The 20,939-nt window shown below is 42.8% G+C and overlaps 1 protein-coding gene across 1 annotated transcript; it reads left to right on the forward strand.

The window, feature by feature from the left end:
- The first annotated feature begins 3,015 nt into the window (after positions 1-3,015).
- On the forward strand, positions 3,016-20,211 carry LOC138247186 (killer cell lectin-like receptor subfamily F member 1). The gene is made up of 3 exons (XM_069201932.1): positions 3,016-3,151; positions 13,920-14,032; positions 20,048-20,211. The coding sequence occupies exons 1-3, from the start codon at positions 3,017-3,019 to the stop codon at positions 20,193-20,195; spliced, it is 396 nt and encodes a 131-aa protein (XP_069058033.1). The 5' UTR covers position 3,016; the 3' UTR covers positions 20,196-20,211.
- Positions 20,212-20,939: the final 728 nt, after the last annotated feature.

Consider the following 20,939-nt stretch of genomic DNA (forward strand, 5'->3'; position numbering starts at 1 on the left):
TTATCAGTGACTACAATGAAGTGTCAATTGTATAAATCAGGTGGCAAAACATGGTTCCAGATTTTCCAAAACCTCTGATTCTAGTGAAATTCTAGCTGCTCCTCAGCTACCACTTCAACAACTGTAATGACCACAACACTGCTCTCCTGCTTGTGACCCTTGCATTATAAGCCTCAAGCAACTGGTCACCTCACCAACACACATCGCTGAACACACACTCAACCCTATTTTCTCCGCCACCAACAACATCATTATCAAAAACACCACCGTTCTACACTGAACCGACCACCACTGCATTCATTTCTCCATCACCACACCCACCGCCCACCTCCACACCCTCCATTCTCCGTTCACCATATAGGATATGGAACCAGATCACCAAGGAACCGCTCACCAACAAGCTCAGCAAGTCACCTCCTCATATCGCCACCTATGCAAAAATCTCACCACGGAACTTCCACCTATGGATCTCCAAATACACCAACACCCTATCACTGCTCCAAATGACCTCAGATAAACACAACCCCAAGGAAGCCATCTGGTTCTCCATCGCACTCCAGGCACACCTGCAGACGGCTAGAAAAAAAAAATGGAGAAACAGCAAGTCCACAGAAGACCTTGCGGGCTTCAAATCCGCCATCAAATCTCAGCACCACCTCATCAGATCCACTAGGAAAGCTGCCCTGAAAGGGCCATATCAGCGCCACCGCACACAACACCAAAGACCTTTTCACTGTGGAAAAGAGTTTGCCAAATCTCAATCGGAAACGGCAACCATCCCTCCATCCCAGGACCTCTGCGACAGACCCTTCCATTGAAAAATCAAGGACATTTATGATAGTTTCAGACCCCAAGACCCTACGAGCCCACCAACAACCCTCCAGCTCAGATCCTCTGAAGCTTCACAGATCCTGCACTGCTAGACCACCTTCACCACGGACGAGACCCCTTCCATCATGAGCAGCATGCAGTCTGGAGCTCCTTCTGATTCCGGTCCTCACCACATCTTCAACAAAGCCAACACCTCCATCACAAATGAGGTCCGCCACACTCTCAGCTGATCCATGGAGACGGCTATCTTCCTGAGGTTTGGAAGCACGCCATGATCCGCCCACTCCTGAAGAAACCCACGGCCAACCCCCTGGACCTCAAGAACTCCCACCCCATCTAGCTGCTGCCTTTTCCAACCAACATCATCAAAAAGGCCATCAGCGCACAGCTCCGCAAACACATCGAGGACAACAACATCCTATAGATCTCCCAATAAGACTTCAGTAGCAACCACTGCACAGAGCGCGCCCTCCTCACCGCACCAGACGATATTCCCTCGCTCCTTGGCCTACAGCCAAACAGCAGCCGTCATCCTACTGGGCCTATCGGCCGCCTTCAACACGGTCTCCCTGTCAAACCCTCTGCTCCTGACTCCACACAGCTGGCATCCGCGAAAAGCCTGTACAGTGGATATGCTCCTTCCTGACCGACAGAACGCAGAGAGTCAGACTCACCTGTCAGAACCTACCGAGATCAGCTGTGGAGTACCCCAGGGCTGCTCCATGAGCCCCACACTCTTCAACATTTACTTGGCCCACTCACGTCCATCGTCAGGAAACACAGATTGAACATCATCTCCTATGCCGACAACACCCAGCTGATCATTTCACTGACCGAAAATCCTACAACTGCCAAGAAGAACTTCCACAACGGGATGGAAGCCGTTGTTGCCTGGATGAAGGAGAGCTGCCTCAAGCTCAACTTTGACAAAACTGAGATCCTCATCCTGGGACCCTCCACATCAGGCGGGGGTTACTCCTGGCAGCCTGCTACACTCAGCATCTCCCACCCCTACTAACCACGCATGCAACCTCAGCTTCATCCTGGATTCATTGCTCACCATGACCCACCAGGTCAACTCTGCGTATCCACCTGTTTCCACACACTCTGACTTCTCCAGAAGATCTTCTAATGGATCCCAAACGACTGCCGCAAGATGGTAACTCAAACCCTAGTCACCAGCAGACTTGACTATGGCAAAGCCCCCCATGCCGGACCCACCCAGAAGAACCTGAAGAAACTACAGCACATCCAATACGCCTCTGCTGACTAATCCTGGATGTCCTCCGCCCCAAACACATTGCGAGACACCTACGAGACCTACACTGGCTACCCGTCAAGTAACGGATCACCTTTAAACTCCTCGTCCATGCATACAAGGCTCTCCCCGACCAAGGACGCACCTACCTCAACCACCACAACACCTTCTACACCCCGCCAGACCACTCAGCTTCGCTCAACAGGCACTAGCCACCATGCCCCGCATATGGAAGACCTCGGCTGGAGGAAGATCCTCTGCCTACCTAGCAGCAAAGAGCTAGAACACCTTGCCTCTTCACCTCAGGCAGTCACCATTGTTATCTCAGTTCAGGAAGGACCTTAAGACCTGTCTTCTTGAGCGAAGGAGAGAGGACCAGCCATCCCCATAGCACCTTGAAACCCTTACGGGTGAGTAGTGCGCTCTAGTACAGATGAAGTGCAGCACTCACTCACATTTGCTGTGTTTTATTCTGTTGTGTTTTATGCAGCACCTACTCTCAGTAATGCAAAGGGCTAGCAACCCAGAAGATTTTTGCAGTGCCACAGTTAATTAAATCTTGATTCTGTTTGGTATCCAACAGTATTATATTTTCCTCTAGGAATTCTGTGCTAGCAGATTCCAGTTGCTGCTATTATGTCTCTAAGATGTTACTTTATTTGTCGTTTTTCTTAGAAGGATGATGTGTTGTGGGTGAATGGGCAACCTACAGTGAATGGGTGGACTTTTAAGTGGCATCGTGTGGAGATGGCACTTGAGAGAGATACAGACTCTGACAGTGTATGTAGAGTGTCTCACCCTGTACAGTGCAATGTCATCTCAGCTTCCATATCAGCTGAGCTTCCAAAGCATGCAATAGTCTTTTATAAACTGGTCAACTAAGGATTTAAGATGTAATAATGCTGCGTTTTCCTCCCATTAGAATCCATGTGTGTGATATGCCCTTACAACTGGCTGAGTTTCAGAGGAAAATGTTACTTCATTTCTGAGGACTTTAAATCATGGGCCTCCAGTGAGGAAGACTGCCAGTCCCGCCAATCCCATCTTGCAATCATTGGCAATGTAAGTAAAATGGTTAAGTATTGTGTATAAGCACAAACATTTAAAGGTGTTGTTATCTATGGCTCTCACTGACAGCCTCTATGGTATAATTCACTGCTATGATGTAGCAACAGTAGACAATAAAACTTGTTACCCACTGTTGCACCAGGCCAGGGTGACAGGGATCCCCGAGAGCCTGTCAGCACAAAGGTGCTTGTCTGCTTTTACTGAAACCTGCAAAAGCGGTTGGAAAGTAGGAAAGGTGGTAGGGGCTGGTTAGGGATTGCAGGTAAGGTTTAAAACAAAAAATTGGAACAGGGAGAAGAGGATGTGTTCTATAGGGCACCCCCACTACTCCTCTTCCCCTGCGTAGAAGTTCAAATAAGAAGAAGATGATTTTGGGGCCATTCATAAGTTAAGATCAGAGATGGGTAATAAATGAATTGGGGGATGTTTTTCACCTCAGGGTTTTGAGTGACATCATAGACAATTTGAGCTTCACTCTTGCTGCATTTTTGATGTTACTCCAAACCCCTGCATGAAAAGCATCCCTGTAATTCACCGTTACACATCTATAATTCTTTATATTACTAGGGAGCAAGGAAGTGTGTGATAAGATTTTTGTAAATTTGGTTCCCTGTGTCATCTTTTTTAATGTTTAATTCACAAGTAAATTGTTTATATGAATCCCAGTAGGTTGCATGATAACAGGACTAAAAAGCATTTACCAGGAACATTGATTATATATTTTGACAATTACTACATTTTTACCACATCGTTTCAATATCAATGAGTGGGCTTCTTCAATTCAATTCAATTTATAACTTTATTTCGGCTAGAAGCCATAAAAGTAAACAATACAAAACATAACATGATTGTACAGCATGACAGTTAATGACACAGTTTGCTTTGGGGACCCTGAAAGCTACAAGAGTATAAACTATTGTTAAAATTTTAACTTCTCAAAGGGTATAAAATATTAGGTCGTTGTACTTTGGCTCTCCTCAATTAAAACTTGACAAATTAAATATGATCTAAAACCAAATTGTTAAAAACACATGATTGTAACAATTCTCTTGTTCATATCTCCCTATGTTCTACAAATACCTCACTTCTGAGGAACCAGTTTTATCATGTATCTCGGTTGTTTGGTATAAAGGGAGAAAATTCCATAGTTTACTTTGAGAGCCCTAGAAGAATAATGGGATCACAAAGTTGTAAAAAAAGGAAAAGAAAACAGTGCAAATCGTCATTGTTCTTAAAATCTGAAAGTCCCAACCATTATGTCTTTAGCCTCAGCCAGTTAAGACCTGTTATATAAAATAAATGTGATCTAAAACCAATATGTTAAAAAATACATGTTTATAACAATTCTCTTGATCTTATGGCCCACGCACTTCGCAAATATCTCGCAACAGAAAAGACTATTTTATCATTTGTGTCAGTTGTTAAAATTCGTAATGCTGTATTCCATTCCCTTATCCCAACTGCCCTACATATCGGAGCGATCCACTTTTTCCTAGGTACCAGATATCTAGGGCAGAAAAACATAAAGTGCGCGAGTGACTCTTTTGTCTTTTGACAATGATGGCAATATATTAAATTGCAGTCCTCCGATCTCCATTGCGCTGTGAATGTCTTAAGTGGGAGGGTCCCTAATCTGAACTTGATGAATAGCGTTTTGTTGTAGGGAGGATTTACGTTATCCATATAGTCCTCAAATTTGGGGCTGCATTTATGGTCTAAAAACTGTAGAGTCAGACTGCCATGATTTTTTGACCAAATTTGGGCCAGAATGTTCTCCCAATAGCACCTTTTTACACGCTCCTTTGTTTCCTTGGTCAATTTGTGGGGAGCACTCCACACCTCGTCCATCTTAAGGAATTTACACATGTCTCTAATGTGTCTGAACCAAGGGATCTTTAGTACACTGTCACTTGCGAGAAATTAATCTAATGCTATATGGAGAGTGGACCGATACTCTGAGGTCCAAAGACGAATCCAATACATTAGTGGTCTTAGTGCAATTTCATTGTGTATTTCATTTATGGCTAAGTCAAATCTGAGCGGGATGAGAGGGGTGCTCATCGGCAACTTCAGGAAGTTTCGTAAAAAGCGGTTTTCAACCGTGGTCAGACACCTAGAGTTAGTATGTCCCCAAAGCTCAGCACCATAAATTGAGGCTGCTACTGCCACTGCTTTATAAACGGTGATGGCAGGTGTTATCTCCCCTTCCGAAGTATTGGCTATTTTCTTCGCTATCACTGTTGACCTTTGCCTAAGTACTGTCAAACTCTTCCTGATCTGTGCCGACCAACGTTGGTCATCACTTAGCCTAATCCCCAAATAATCAAATTGGCTAACTCTCTCCACTGGTTGGCCTGCTATCATCATTTTCCCCCTAAATAGTTTATGTGGGTTGAAAACCATGAACTTTGATTTTGTTGGGTTAAGTTCGAGGCCTCTGCTAGAGCAAAAATTAAAAAAGGTGTCCAATTCATTTTGTAAGCCCATAGGTGTTCTTGAAATTAATAAAGTGTTGTCGGCGAACATTAAAATGGGAACTGGGGCTCCAGCTAACCTTGGGGCATCATGATTACAATGTAGCAATTGGTCCGCAGCACCGTTGATGTAAAGGTTAAACAATGTAGGTGCCAAAATGCACCCCTGCCTAACCCCTCTATCGACAGGTATAGCTTACGTTAGATCGCCACTTTCTGACCAGCGCACGTGGGCATAAGTCCCTTCATGTAGGTATCTAATCAGTCTTAGTAGTTCCTTATTTGGTTGATAACTCTCCATGACTTTCCATAATGTTCCCCGGGGTACCATGTCAAAGGCAGCTTTTAAATCGATGAAAGCTACGTACAAATGACTCTTGTTAAGTGACAGGTATTTCCAGCAAAGAAGGTTGAACCTAAATGCCTGGTCTATTGTACTCAACCCTCTTCTGAAGCCTGCCTGAGAATCGGAGAGAATTTGAGAATCCTCTATCCATGTCTGTAATCTATTCAGTAGCTGCTTAGTAAATATCTTTTGGCTGACATCAATAAGACTGATAGGCCTATAGTTGATAGGTTGTTCCCTTGGTCCTTTCTTGTAAATAGGGACTATAATTGCTCCTTGCCACGTGGTAGGAAGTCCTCCCCCCCTCAGTATCTCATTACTAAGCGCATTTAGATACAATGTCCATGTTATCGGTCGGGAGAGATATAAATCCCCTGGAATACCATCAAGACCAGGGGCCTTCCCTTTACGTATTGATTGGAGAGCCTCTGTTGTTTCTTTTAAGGAAAAAAGTTCCAGATCAAATTTGGGTGGTGTTGTACTCCCCCACATTGAGGTATTGACAAAAAGGTCATTAGGTTTTAGGTGAGATGTAATAGTACTACTAATATGTGGTTTTCTGTATACATTTGAAAAATGCGTCACCCAGGTTTCTGGCTGGATTACAGGGTAGTTTTCCATTCCTTGGGAGCTGCTTTTGTCTGCCACTAGTTTCCAGAATAAATTAAAATCCTTCTCCTGGAGCGCCTCCACCATCCTATTCCAAAGCCTAGTCGCCCACTCTTTTTTTGCGTTCTTAAGTACATCTTTATATACAATCCTGTTTTTCCTTATCTCTCGACAGTTCCCTTCCTTAAGTGCTCCCAATAGCTGTATTTTAGCCTGACGGCAGGGGTTGGAAAACCACCTTAATGTTCTAGTCCCAGTCTCTGTCCGCCTCCTTAGCGTCTGGAAATGTGGTTTTAATCGGGTAATCAGGATACTATGGAGATGGACCAAGTCTACCAATATGGTGTTTATATGTTTCAATGGGGAAAGTGTTGTTGCAACTATTCTATAAATTAATAGCTGAAAATTTACATCGCCTTCAACCCGTTCCCATTTTACATTTTTACAATCATTGGTCCTAGTGAGGTCACTATTTAAAGTCCATGTTGTCAATGTCTTAGAGCTGAATAAGATAGTAGAGAAGGAGACAATCAAAGCAAGGTGGTCACTGTCAACACGAGGGAGAATTATCATATCAATTAGGGTTTTCCAGAGGGTGTCATCTACTAGAACGTAATCCAGGTGACTAGAATATGCGCCTCTCCTGTATGTAGGCGACGCCGGGTTATCTGATCTGGTATTCCCATTTACTATTCTTAATCCCTTTATTTTTATTAAATCTTCGAGTAGTTCTAAAGCTCCTCCTTCTTTCTTGGAAGTAGCTTGCACCGGCCCAGATCTATCCCATGGGTCTGCGGGCTGAGATCCTTCTTGTTGACTGTCATCTCTGCAGTTCAATTGCATATTGAAATCGCCTGCAACAATTAAGCCCCGCCCGTCAGGAAGGCAGTTAAAAAAATCTGCTAGTATACTCATCTGAGCAGTCTGGGTCCTTTGGGTGCCAGGTCTAATGTATATATTTACAATTATTATGCTAACAGGACCTCTAGCAGTACTAATTTCGACCGCAACAGCTAATGAATCCCTCGTAGGGGTTGCTATCTCCTTTACCTTTGGGAATAGGTCGTGTTTTAGCCAAATTATCAGACCGCCTGAAGCCCTGCCCGATGATGATGGAAGTGCAGTCTTCTGGAAGGTCCAAAAACCCTCTCTATTTACTACAGATGGAGCCCATGTCTCCTGTAATAAAATAATATGGTGTTGATCTATAAATCTGCACCAATCAGGATTAGCTGTCTTCTGGGTTAGCCCTGCTACATTCCAAGATAAGATCTTAATCAGTGGGTCATAATCTTCCCCGTTTTCTGGCAGTTTCTCCCTTGTCTCATTTAAGCAAGCTATTGCTCGCTGGTCCTTCTCCTTTAGTGGGCCACTGCAATGTACTTTTGGCTCCGCCCCCATGGTATCAGATAAGTAGTTTTTTGGCATATAGGAATCGAGACTGAGTATGCCATCAGTCCCAACATCGGTCACGGGGGCTTCGCGTCAGTCTATGGCTAAAGTTGGGCTGTACTGTTGATCCCTTCTCTGGGCACAAAGATGCTGGGACATTGTGATATTATTTCTCTTTTGTGGAAACATATTTATCAATGATTGGGGAAGTTTATGGACAAGTGTCACTTGGGATGATGCACCAGGTCTATCTCTTCCATCGAGTGCCAAAAGGCCCTTGGCTAGATTCTGACTGGTCAATTTTATCCCTATAAGGTCTGACGTTGAACCTATTCTTGTGAGTCTATGTACAAAAACTATGTCCTCCCTTATAATGGACCTACACTTCTTTGTCCCTCTTATCCAATGGATGACTTTATTTTTTAGGGATTCCCCTTGCTCAAATTGGCCATTGCTCAACTTAGGAACATTTGTCATGTAAATATCGTAGCCGCCGTGACTGATCGGGCTTTGGGGGGTATTTCCCGATAGGCGTTTGGGGCTTTTATCTAAGTAACCTTCTCTGTGCATCTTCCAGTTAGCCCCTATGTCCAAGAATGTATCACATTTATTATGAGCGCATGCTACAGGGAGTACACTATTGCCCCCATGAGTGGTCTGTGTTACCATTTCAACCCTTTGGCCCCTACGCCTCTGTGACATGAGTGTCTCAGGTGTTAAAACTGGTTTTACCAAGGGGTTAGGGTCAGATTTTTGCGATGACTTCCTTATGTCCCCAATTACCACAGATATACCGTCCAACTTTTCATATATCATGTGGGTGAAAGTTGTAAGATGCTCTCTAAGACTTAAAATTTCAGCTCTTATCTGCGCTAACTGTGAGTCAGCCGGATGTTCCTTCTGAGTAATTATAACTTGTGCTGGCTCCTCAGTTCCCCTTGGTATAATTCGCTCTAATTCAGGTGGCGGTGATAGGGCAAGGGGTAGGAAGCGATTATTACAGTTTGGCAGGGGGGATACACCATCTTGCTGGCTAGGGAGGTTTGATTTAGGGCTCTCTATTGGATTATTGAAAATCCCTGACTTATTAAGTTCTGCACTGATGCCCTGAGATATAGATATCTGCGAGTCTCTATTAACAGGAGCGAAGAAAGATTTTAGATCATTGGAGGCGGCAATGGCATCTTTCCTACGAGATTTTGAGGGCTTAGTGGCTAGCAGGCTCTCCACTTCCTCGATAAGATCATCAATTTGAGTAAGCGTGCAGTTTTCAGCCGCATGTCGAGGTGCTCTTTTTGCCCTTCCTTGCTCGGTAGGATTGCTAGTAGCTTTCCTTTTCCCCATCTTGGTAGGATATTATCCTCGGTTACGTTATAACAGAAAAAGGAGGGACTAATATGTTAGTAGTTAGCAAGTGCCGAAGACTAATATGTTCCAGAAGCCGGCAAGCCCAGATTAAAAAATAGCACAATAAGGGTAAAGTTAATTTACTTTGTTAAACCCCAACACAGTACCTTCAGGCAGCCTTACGCTTGTAAGCTGCCTAGTTCAAGATGCAGCGGGAGCGCGAAGGTAATTTAAAGGGCTCCTGCCCTTCAATGAAAGTCCCAGCGAGGTCCCAGCAATAGCGCACTTCAAGGTAATTTAAAGGGCCCCTGCCCTTCAATGAAAGTCCCAGCGAGGTCCCAGCAGTAGCGCGCTTCCGCAGCGGCCCGGAGTGGGCTTCTTAATATTGGTCTTTGAAGATTGTTGGCCATAGGTCTTCAGAGAACCTGCAAGACAAGAAAATCTCTCTATGTTGACAATATTTTAATACACTTAAATAACCCAGCTGTATCAGAACCGGCAGCGATCTAGTTGTACGGTGCAGGCAAACACGGGTACTGGGTGTGAGACAGAGAATTCAAGTTAATACTCCTTCCATCCAATAGTTAGGGATATGCTGCATGAAGCCAGAGGTGATAGTCTGAGGTGGAAATATTGCATCCCTGCCCGATCGCATCTGTAGGTTAAGCAGGGGAGTTAAATATTTTTTATTTGTTTTTAATGAATGTAATTGTATTTGTTTTATATTTAATATATGTATTTATTGGTTTAAAGATATCTTGAAATAGGATCACCTCCTACTCTTAAGAAATGTTACTTATATTTTTCCTTTTTTAAACAGATCCTATTTTTTTTTTTAGGAAAATGGATTGCATTTTTTTTTATGCTTTATTTAAAAGTAACTACAGACATGGTGATCTGCTTACATCAGCAGCCCACCATCTCTCTGATGGCTGCAATTCAGAGTGGGTTGCAATTTGCAACCAACATAATAATATTGATGACGGAGATCGAATTGCAAACCACTACAAATCGGATTTTTGCTACCTGACCTAGTAGTACAAAGGTCAATCCACAAAAACAGAATAGATTTGGTAAAAATCTGTGCGCAATTTGCAAAGATTTTTACCAACTCCATTTTGGTATATCTGGCCCATTGTTTCCCAGCACAATGATGTGTGCTGGTACACCTCTTCCAGAGCTCATCCTTGACATATACGTTTGTGTGATTTAGGTGACATGCCTGCCTGTGATACTCCCTGTTTTGACCTAGTGCAGCACATGCTGCATGTGCAGCCACATGAGGGCAGCCAGTACACTTGGCTCTGAACTGAGCCAGCACAGTCCTCCATGACACGCCCCAAGGAGTGGCATTATACTCCTGAACCAATCTATATGGAAAAATAGCAGGTGACAAGACTGTGTGTGTGCCACACATATGGGCTACTACTATAGTCAACATAGCTCTGGGTAGTTGCTTGCACCATCTGGCATGATCTTAATCTCTTATCCTAGGTGGAGACTGTGCCACCTAGTACTAGTTTTCTGTCAGCCATAAGTGCAGGTGTTCAGGTGGGAATCAGGCATAGTATTAGAGGAAAATTTAAACTTTATGATGAATGCTACAAACCCTTAACTTCACTGTTTGTTGATTCTTAGAATACATGATTCAGACTGCTCTTCTGTGGAAACAGATCAGTGTTCACAGATCATACTGTGGGTGCAGCACATCTGTGATGGAAAATCTCAACCTGCAACACCACAATCCCACTGTACACCAAGAGGAGAATCAATGACCAAATAGACCTCCAGTAGTTGTTGAGCTGAAGGAGGAGCCTTTCAGGGTTAACCAGTCTATGAAAGGGCTCTTGCTGATTACCCTGTGAGGTGCATCTGTGTATACTGGATTGAGTTTTATCATCCTCCTATTGGGTCCAGCCTGCTGACAAACTGATTGTGCTCCATCATACTGGTGGTGAGTGCAGACTGACAAAAAAATGACCAGGATCTCCTCTCAGCGGAGATGTGGAGTGGACCCAGCAAGGCCTGAGGTATATGATCCCTGCTCTGGCAGCTGGGACTATAGACGCAGGGCACATTTTTTGGTGCTTGGACCTCGGGATAAAAAATATTTACAAATGGGAAATTGAATGGGACAAACCGAGCCACTTGGACCCCTGTCCTTGGAATATGCTAAAGAGTTTTTGAGTTGACCGAAAGTCTCTTAGAGAGAGTGAGTGAACAAATAATTGTTGCACCATACACAATTAACAAGCATCCCAGTTGCCTCTGCATGCTGTCAAAATGTATTGGATGAACTCATGACACATGCAACTTTGAGCAGTCTCTACAAAACTGTAGCAATTCCACACACAGGCATTCTCTGATGATACCACAGATGATGCCACTCATGCAGTGAATAATTTGTGAGGAAAAGGTTCTGGGGCTCAATGATTTGATCACAAGGCTGTTGACTGTAGTATCCAAGGTCTGGGTTCAGAATTCCTAGGCTGCTTGTCTTGATTCTACCTTATGCCTCTTTCATCCACCACCAGACACTCCCGATCTCTTTATCTCACTTTTCCAGGTCGCTTTTCATCCCTGCTTTCTCCCTTTTTCCCTGGTTTCTACCAGTGTGCCAATGAACCCCCACTTGCATCCACAGGCTCTAATAAATCACTGCATTGTGTTCCTGAGCTCCGTTAACATCATCCAACAGGGTTCCCCTCAGGCAGACTTGGGTTGACTGTCAGTGCTTGTGAGACTAAAGGCGAGTAATGAGTGAATCAACTTGAATTAACTTTGAATAGGTAAGAAAATGGTTGCAGCTGGCTTGGAGCCCAGCAGCTTGTCTCGACAGTGAATACCCCGATGCTCCAACAGGTGCGACCAACAGTCTGATGATCGATATTTTGCTTCAGATGTACGATTAGTAGGTGGACGATTGCTGACTCATTTGGTTCCATTCATTTGAGCCAGCTATTCCTGCTTGGACAGGTCCAGTGCCTAATTTGTAAATAAAAACGTGGCGGTGCCCAAAGCCCTCCTCTTATACACGGGGCTGCTGCAATTAAATGTGCGAACACGGAATACTATGGCAGAATAATCCTGAAGCCATCTCCGGCCTCTTTAATCCATGTAAAGCCACTTCCTGACCCTTCAGCTCATTATTGCAGCTTTCTGCTTTCTCCCATTGTGACGCTTTTTCGTTTTTCTCTCCCTCCGTCTTTCCCATATGCGTCTTTTGCACTCAGTAAATGTTTGAGGCAGAAAAATAAGCTCCGGCCCTCAAAAATAAGTGCCGGAGCTCAGCAATGGAAACAACAAGCACAAATTAAGCACTGGACAGGTCAAACGTTATCTGTGGCAGTCCTCCTTCAGCCCTAATTAAAAGAGGATCAAGGGGCCCAGAACAAGGGATAGCGACCCCAAACGATTGTTTGCAACAGCTATGGCCTGCGCTGGGGCAGGTGGGATTTGCCCTAAATTTCAATAAACCACATCAAGAACGTGCGCAACGGGCTTTTAAAATACGTACCAGACAACTTTAAATTCGGTGATATTATACTATATTATATATTATAACACCATTTGGGACAAAAAAAGAGAATTCAAAATAATGCGCACCTTCAATATTGAAGGAGCTATACATCTATAAAAACAGTAACATGCCCCTGTAGGGTAACGAAACCTGATGGGTCCCTCCTGCAAAGTACCTGAAGAGGGGTCCCCATCCCACCTGGACTTAGCCAGGGGCCTGCCGCCCCGTGCGCAGTGGTGTACTGTGCTGAGGGGGCCACATGGAGCTCGCCCCCACCCCGCACCACAGGGGCTGCGGGGCCTTTGTTACCCCACTGCCATATACTAAAAAAAAAGAAAGTCAGTTGCTGCTGCTGAAAAAAAACCTAAAGAGCATGACATTGGAACTGTATTCGCCACCTTAGCCCATTCTCAAAACCCTGCCGGGAACGTCGGATCTCACTCATGCAATCTACAGTATCAGAGATGATTTATAATGATTACGCATAGATAGACCCGTATTTGCTATGGCAAAAATGTGTAAGACACCGGTACAATACAAAAGCACCATCACACACTGAGATATTAATTGCATGCCATAAGGGACAAGCAGGCCTCACGACCATTGCAGCAAAGTGACTCATCACGTACTTAATGTCAGACGTTTTGGCAAAGTTGCAAGAAACTCCCACTCAAAATCATTTGTGCAATTACCACTTCAACTAACTTCTCCACACAACCATACCAGCTCAGACATACTAATCTGACACATAAATCAAAATATTCACCCAGCCTCTGATTTATATCTTATTCTCACTTTTCACAAGTAATGGGAGGGGTGAAAAGTTACGGTTTGGTTAGTGTGGCGGGAGTGGGAGATACGTTTAATGTGGGGTTTAATTTTTCAATTTCATCGAATTATTAATATGTGTATGCCCTTCCTATTACTCGAATTGCTAACCAAATAATAGTGTGTGTGGATGCGCGCGCGCGTGTATAGGTGTGTGTGTGTGGTGCACGAAAGGCCTTCTTCATGACTACACAAGGCAGTATTTGTAAATACTAAAAATTAATTTAACCGATGTTTCTCTCTCAGGATTTCATAGAGGACAAAGAAATGAGTAGACGCTCCTTTTGGATCGGCCTTCAGTACAATGACAACAATTCTGAATGGACATGGATCGATGGCTCCACACTCCGGAAAGGAAGGTGTGTGGTAAATTGCAGTCATGTATACCATGGAACAGGGATGTACTCTGAATTTTGCTAGGAATGGCACATGAATGCAAAGTGGAAGAGGAATATCTTGCTCTAGCTGAGGTAGGGAGAGAGTGCCAGGTGCAAAAAAATCGCCTGTATGGAAAGGTGAGGTTAGGCTGTACTGGGTGGTGCAGCCCATCATTTACACAGGGCCACAAAGAGATAAACACGGATAGCTTTTCTTCTATGTCGGTTGCATGTCTGTCATTCTAGGAGGTTTCTAACGAAGAAACAGGAAGTTAGGGCCAGATCTACAAGAAAGTTGTGCATTGGTCCCGATGCACCACTTTCCTTTCGCCACCTTTGCTCCACCTAATGACACCATGGTTGCGCGGTATTTACAATAAGGCGCACCATGGCGCTTGTTTCCACAATAGCTTCATAATTCATGATGATATTGTGGCGCTTTGCTGCATTAGTGCCATAAATTATAGCGCTAGTGCAGCGAAGCAGTAGGGAGGTCCATAGACTACTGTAGTCCCGTCACTTTATCGCCTGCCCTGAGCAGGTGTTAAAAATGACAGCAAAAGTGTTGCAGTGAAAACTTGTGTATTTCACTGACCTATTGTTTGCGCCCTCCCTGCGTGGGAACGCCCCCCTTGCATACATTGTACTTGGTGCAGGTATAATGTGGTGCAAGAGGTTACTAAATGGCACAATGCTAGCATTGTTCCACTTTGTAAATATGTCATGGGGAAATTACCTCCTTAAATCCGCTTTAGTGTAAAAAAAAAAATTACGCTAGTGTGGCACAAGGAGGCACAAGGGCCTTGTAAATCTGATGCCTAGTGTTTTGTTCCAAGGTGAGAGGAAAGACAAGGTTAGAACTGCAGAAATGGAACTCAGCAAGAGGATGGAGTGATCGGAGAACCACAGAAAGTCAAGGGGATCTGGGAAGACAAGGAAGAAAGCTATTTGCAATGGGTTTAAGGTCGGTAGAAGGGAGGTGAAATATCAACAGATGGAGAGTTTCTGATATGGCGTCTGTTGAGCACTGGAGGATTACAAGCATTACAGTGTGGTATACAGCTCACAGGAGGAGCTGGGAGATGGTCTACTACCACATCCACATTCTATATGTGTATAGAAGTGATGAGGGATGGAGAGTTTCTGTCATGGTGAATGTTGAGTATTGGATGAGTAGCAGCACAAGCCTTGCGGCATTGCGTATCTGTGAGATGGTCCCCAACCACAGGTCTTTAGATGCCTACAGCACTGATGAGGGGAGGATGGTTTGTGGTAGGGGGTTCAATGCTATCAGCACAAATAGCAAGCATCTTCCATTCCATGCTATGCTTTCTTTTGGCAATATCAAAAGTTTGATTGCGAGTGTTAGTAAGCCAAAGTTAGTGACCTGATATATATTCACTCTTGATTCATATATTTTGACAGGCTTAGAATATTCAGTCAACAGTTTAAAATGTCTTGTAATGATGTGTGCAGAAGTCATAGTTGGAATGTGGAGGAGAGTTCCAGCTGCTAAACTCTAATCATGACTCCCGTATTTTCATGCCAAATTGCCATAATACTGAAAAAACAAGACTATTTTTTATGGGGAAATTATTTTGTTTAAACTCTTGGCCTCATTAGGATTAGAGTTAAAGTAATGTTTCATTGAAGCATTTGCACCCTTGTTTCTTTGGTAAAGATTATGGTATAGGGATGAGTCTTCTTTCCCTTCATCAAACCTATGGAAGCAAAAGGACATTACAAGGTTATCCCAAAACCAAATATAAAGGCTCAGCCTTGGCATTGGAACCATGTCTTGTCTTCTGCATGAAAGTTGAAAAACTATCACAATTGACATCAACAGTGTTAAACTTTTTTTTGTTCTTCCCTTGTGAAATTGTACCACTCCGGGCACTTTGCTATGGCAAAGCTGATGGAAGCTTATCAACTGTTGACTTTGGCAATGTGGAGATTTACCAGCCCACATCACCGCCCCTGAAGGCTAAACCATCCTTCAACTGGAAACCAGCTGTAGACCTCTGTGATGGAGTAGAAGGCAAGGCGTGCACGGCCGGTGCGGGGAAGAGGGCTGGAGCACAGGCAGTGCCCTAACAAAGCTTGAGGGCCCTCCCTGCAAAGTATATAAATTCTCCTCCTCTCCATACTCCGGACCTAGTCAGGAACTCTCAAGCTAGGGGCCTGCCACTAATTCACAGTGCTGGATTTCTGGGGGCCCACGACCTGCAGGGGCTGAGGTGGCTAATGTTATGCCACTGATCACAGGGACTTTTGACTGGTATGAGGAGCTGCACTGACCCACAGAGACCTTTGCTGGAGGGGGTTTGCATCCTAAATATTAACCCCAGAATATCAATGGGACAGAATATTGAGAACAAAATATCAACAAAACAAAATCAACAGGTAAGTCTAGATTTTCCAAACTTAACTCAACATAAATGTACCTATGCAGTACATATATCTTTAGGATGCGTAGATGTGGAGTTAGGAACAGTGAATCCATACTTTCCTATATGCACTTACCTTTCAATATTCTCCCCTCAATATTCTTGTATCATGATATTCTGTGATTGATGTTCGGTAGTAGAATCGCTGGAGGAATAGAGCAGTGTGACTTTGGACGATGCTAGAGGGAGAAGGAACGGCGGGCACTCATGGGGATTGGGTCACTGACAGCGCACTGTAATTGAGCAGTAGTAGTTCACCCGAAGCCTCACAAGGTAGAAGGAAGTGTTCACAATGCTAATAAAGTTACTGTAACTGTCTATTGCTTTTTTTAACCTCTGCAGGCTGGGCACTTTGAAAAGTTTACAAAAATGTGTTCCAAATCAGTGCACACCCCTGCTTAAACCTCTTGAGCGCTGCACAATTACCACCCAATCTCTTTTCACTAACCTGTAAAATGTTTGGTACAGTAAGTGACAAGACAGTTCCAAGAGTCTGTGAAAGAAAATGACATACTCACCACCAAGCATTCATGTTTCAGGTACATGAAAGATACAAAAACTATCAAGCCCATGGGAAATGTTTATAAAGCCTGTAGAAAAATCTTCTTGCGAGTCTCTTATGTTACATTGCAACTAGCCTTGCAGTGAAGCAGCTACCTACCAAGCCCATATCCATGTGAATTTATGTACCAAAATTGGCAAATCTACCTACTTATATCCATGCAATCATAATATAGTTGCCTTATCTTGTTAGTCCTGTTCTAGGATTACAGTGCAAGGGCACACTATTATCACACCTACAAGAAATATTTTCAGTTGAAATGTGCATTTGTTTTCCTTCTCTCTATCTAGGATTTGACTTCAGCAAAAATTAAAATAGTAATTTTGTGCTTTTCAATTAAGAAGCTCAACTTGACCATAGAAGGTCTTGAAACTATTTCCGTTCATCAGAAATTCTCAGGAAAATCACTGATCTATAGGCAATTTGAGGAATCCAATGTATGTATAGGTAATGCTAATAACAATAAACAGGATACATAGTCAGTTTATGAAAAGGGTTAAGGAGTTATGCGGGAAATATTTCTTCATTCTGAAACACTTTAGCTCAGGCAAAGATTTCAACCAAGGTTTACTCAATTGAGATATTACTTGATATTCAATTATCCTTGCATCCCTTATAAAATGCTTAGGTGGATTATGAGATTTGGGGAAAAGGCTTAGTGACGAAGAGGGGGGTACTTTAATTCACATGCTGGCAAACTGCAGATTGGATCGCCATTTTTGGTGTCAATTAATGCCTGGAATAAGTCCAATATTTGTTAAACCTGTAACCTTATGAGTTAATATGGTCATATATCAAACTGATAAAATTGTATGTTATTATTTAGTACAAAATCCACAAAAGTTAGGCTATGTTTGGGTTAATCGTGACCACTATATTCAACAGGGGAACATGAGGATGGTGGTCCTAGAGTGACACAAACAGTATAGGTTAAGATTTACAATATCATCCCGTATGTTGTAGGACAGTTATACCTATAGGGCCTGATTACAACTTTGGTGAGGGAGTTAATCCGTCCCAAATGTGACACATATCCCGCCCACCGTATCACGAGTTCCCTAGGATATAATGGACTCGTAATACGGCAGGCGGGATATCCGTCACATTTGGGACGGATTAACCCCATCCGCCAAAGTTGTAATCAGGCCTATAATGCTTTGATCTTGACCTTCTTCTCTTCATTATTTCTCCTTTCCTTCTTCCTCTAACACAACCTATGTTAATTCTCCTGAGACAGAAGCCTAGCTATATTATAGTACTTAGACACGATAAAATGAAGTCATACGAGACCTTGTGGGTAGCATTTCTGTGCATATCTATAACATAAACAAGCATAATAATGGTATCAGTCATATCTTTATCTATAGCTGACAAGGCTTCCTTTTGAATTATGAAAATTCCCTAAAACATTTTGAACACAAGTATGAGAGGATTAAGTTAGTAAAGCCCAATATGTTTTTTTATTACTTGAAGAATGAGGCTGTCGTTCATCTATGTCAGGCGTGCAACACTTTAACTTTTATTTTCAGTTTGAAGTGAAACAAATAACCAAATTTCTGCTTTTTATCCAATTTACGCCTATGTCTAATGGATATCAATAGAAAGATCAAGCATTTCTTCACTGAAAGACACTCATTACAAGTCTAAAGTTTGGACTATAAGAATTGGTTGTAAGATTACCTTATGCTCAACACAACATGAAATAAAATAATATTGCAGAGCAATTGCTTAATTTACTAATGTAACTTAAGAAAGATCTATCCAAATGAATTTAATTCTTGCTAGTATATATTCTGATGACCTCACTCCACATATTAGGCTATAGTTTAATGTAATGAATTTGGGAATGGATTACATTTTATGTCAAAAATAATGACTCAAGTGAAGGCTCGTTCAGCACTTTTCAGCCCATTTCAGGTACTGCCATTTTCTACTCGTGTCCCATAGTCTCAAGAATTATTAGACGCCAGATGAATAACCAAGTTACTCTTTGCATACATTTGACTCCACAAGGGTAAAGATGTGAAGCTGGCAAGGTTTTCAGTAGGAGGGGTGTTCGGACACAATATTGAGATTTTAGGACTGTGATGCCATAGTATTATTACAAGGATTTTGCATAGGAGATATAGACCTATATCAGATAGGGTTCAACCTAGTAATCCTGGGGATCAGTTATGCTACACTGTGATTAATTATGAGAGTGGAGAAAGTCTATCCTCCCTAGACCAGCGAGAACTGTACAAATATTCATTTTGGTACATTATGTAACTACAATGTATTAATCATACAATGAACCAGTATGGCAAAGTCTTATTAGAAACTTCATATTGCAGGAGCTTCAAAAACAGTGCAATGCAGAATGACATAAGTGAATAAAGTACAGTATACAGAGTCTAGGGGTGATGCTAAAGACGGTTACAACTGCAAGACTCAAAATTAGAGTTAACTGATTGAAAATGTGTATCATCGTCATCAATCCACTAGTAAAAGTCGATGTTTCAACCCCATACATAATTTATAACAGGGTCATCATCAGGACCAAGTCGGTAGCAACCAGCACAGCCCAGTGGCTGAATGAAGTCAATCTGATTTTCACCCTATGAAGCTATAAGTAATTTTCCGGTTGCAGTCCAGATTTTGATTACCCTCTTTCTGCATCAAAACAAGCTGTCAGTCCCTTCTCTGTTTCTACTCCTAGGTCTTGGAATATTCTCTCTCTTGCGCCATCAGACATAGATGCAGATTTCACTTCAGCACTTTCTCAAAATACTCCTCTTTTTCCAAGCCTTGGTGATCTAGCTGTGAGGATTAATTTTGAATGAATTTCTAAGACTAAATAATATTTGTCCCGACTGAAAGCCTAATACAGGGAAGAATTTGAAAATGTACGCAAATTCAGCAAATTGCAAAATCTAACATTGCTGCACAGCAGCTACAGGATCAGGGTAATCCTGCTTGCCAGTTCATCTATTTCTTTTTCTCTAACAGCATCCCAGTGAATACCCACGAACCTGGAAACAACTGTGGTTTCTACTGGCACAAAGAGATCACCCCCCTGAACTGCAGCTACAGAACCAGGTGGATCTGCGAGAAAGAGCCGATCCAGCAGGACGCGAGGTGTTTAGTCACCAACTAGTCATCCGAAGACAAGAACAGAAAGTTCTAATGAATTTAGTTTAAATCTGGACTATCTCTCTTTGAAATAAAATAGATACATGCGTATTCTTTGTTTGAAAAAATCTGCCTTGAAGATATAAAGCCAAGTCTGTGTTGCGTTGCCGTTCTGAAAAAACACATCTCTTTTATAATCATATTAAAAACTGATGTAAATCTTACTTGTGTGAGTGGCTATCAGACGAGCCTTTTCCAGATATAATCGCTCATATTGTCCTACCTACCATTATCACTCATTCTAATAATGTTATCTCCAGGTAGGTGCCCATCACAAGTTTCTGTCATATGCAGCGTTCAACCTCACTTTTGATTTCCACTAGTCCACAAAACATGAAAGGCAAACTTTACAGTAGTGCATTTTAGACTGCACGAGACGAACCCCCATTGCAATGGTTAAAAAGATACCGCATGCCACAAAATGTAACTCGGGTGTTCAGGGGTAAATTAAGCTAATAGCCACTTCATCGGTAAGTAAGCACTAGGAATCAAAAAACATTACCTACAGAGACTGACTGAAATGGAAGTGCATGTACAGTCCATGTGAATAGTGCGCTTGCACATCAAATCTTCTGTTACTATGGTAGAACATCAGTGTTGCAAACACATCACATGCATGTGTTTCTGAACAGCTCACCTTTCCACATAGCACGGTAACTTGAGCTTCGGCTCTAGAATATGATATTTGTTTCTACTGAACTACAGCAAC

This window comes from Pleurodeles waltl, chromosome 7 (assembly GCF_031143425.1).
Source record: "Pleurodeles waltl isolate 20211129_DDA chromosome 7, aPleWal1.hap1.20221129, whole genome shotgun sequence".
Taxonomy (NCBI): Eukaryota; Metazoa; Chordata; class Amphibia; order Caudata; family Salamandridae; genus Pleurodeles; species Pleurodeles waltl.

What these genes read in the sequence shown, in the direction of transcription:
- LOC138247186 (XM_069201932.1), top strand. Translation starts at nt 3,017, where the DNA reads ATGTGTGTGATATGCCCTTACAACTGGCTGAGTTTCAGAGGAAAATGT. An exon ending in ATCTTGCAATCATTGGCAAT is followed by an intron (nt 3,152 to 13,919) that starts GTAAGTAAAATG and finishes TTTCTCTCTCAG; the next exon opens with GATTTCATAGAGGACAAAGA. An exon ending in TCCACACTCCGGAAAGGAAG is followed by an intron (nt 14,033 to 20,047) that starts GTGTGTGGTAAA and finishes TTTCTCTAACAG; the next exon opens with CATCCCAGTGAATACCCACG.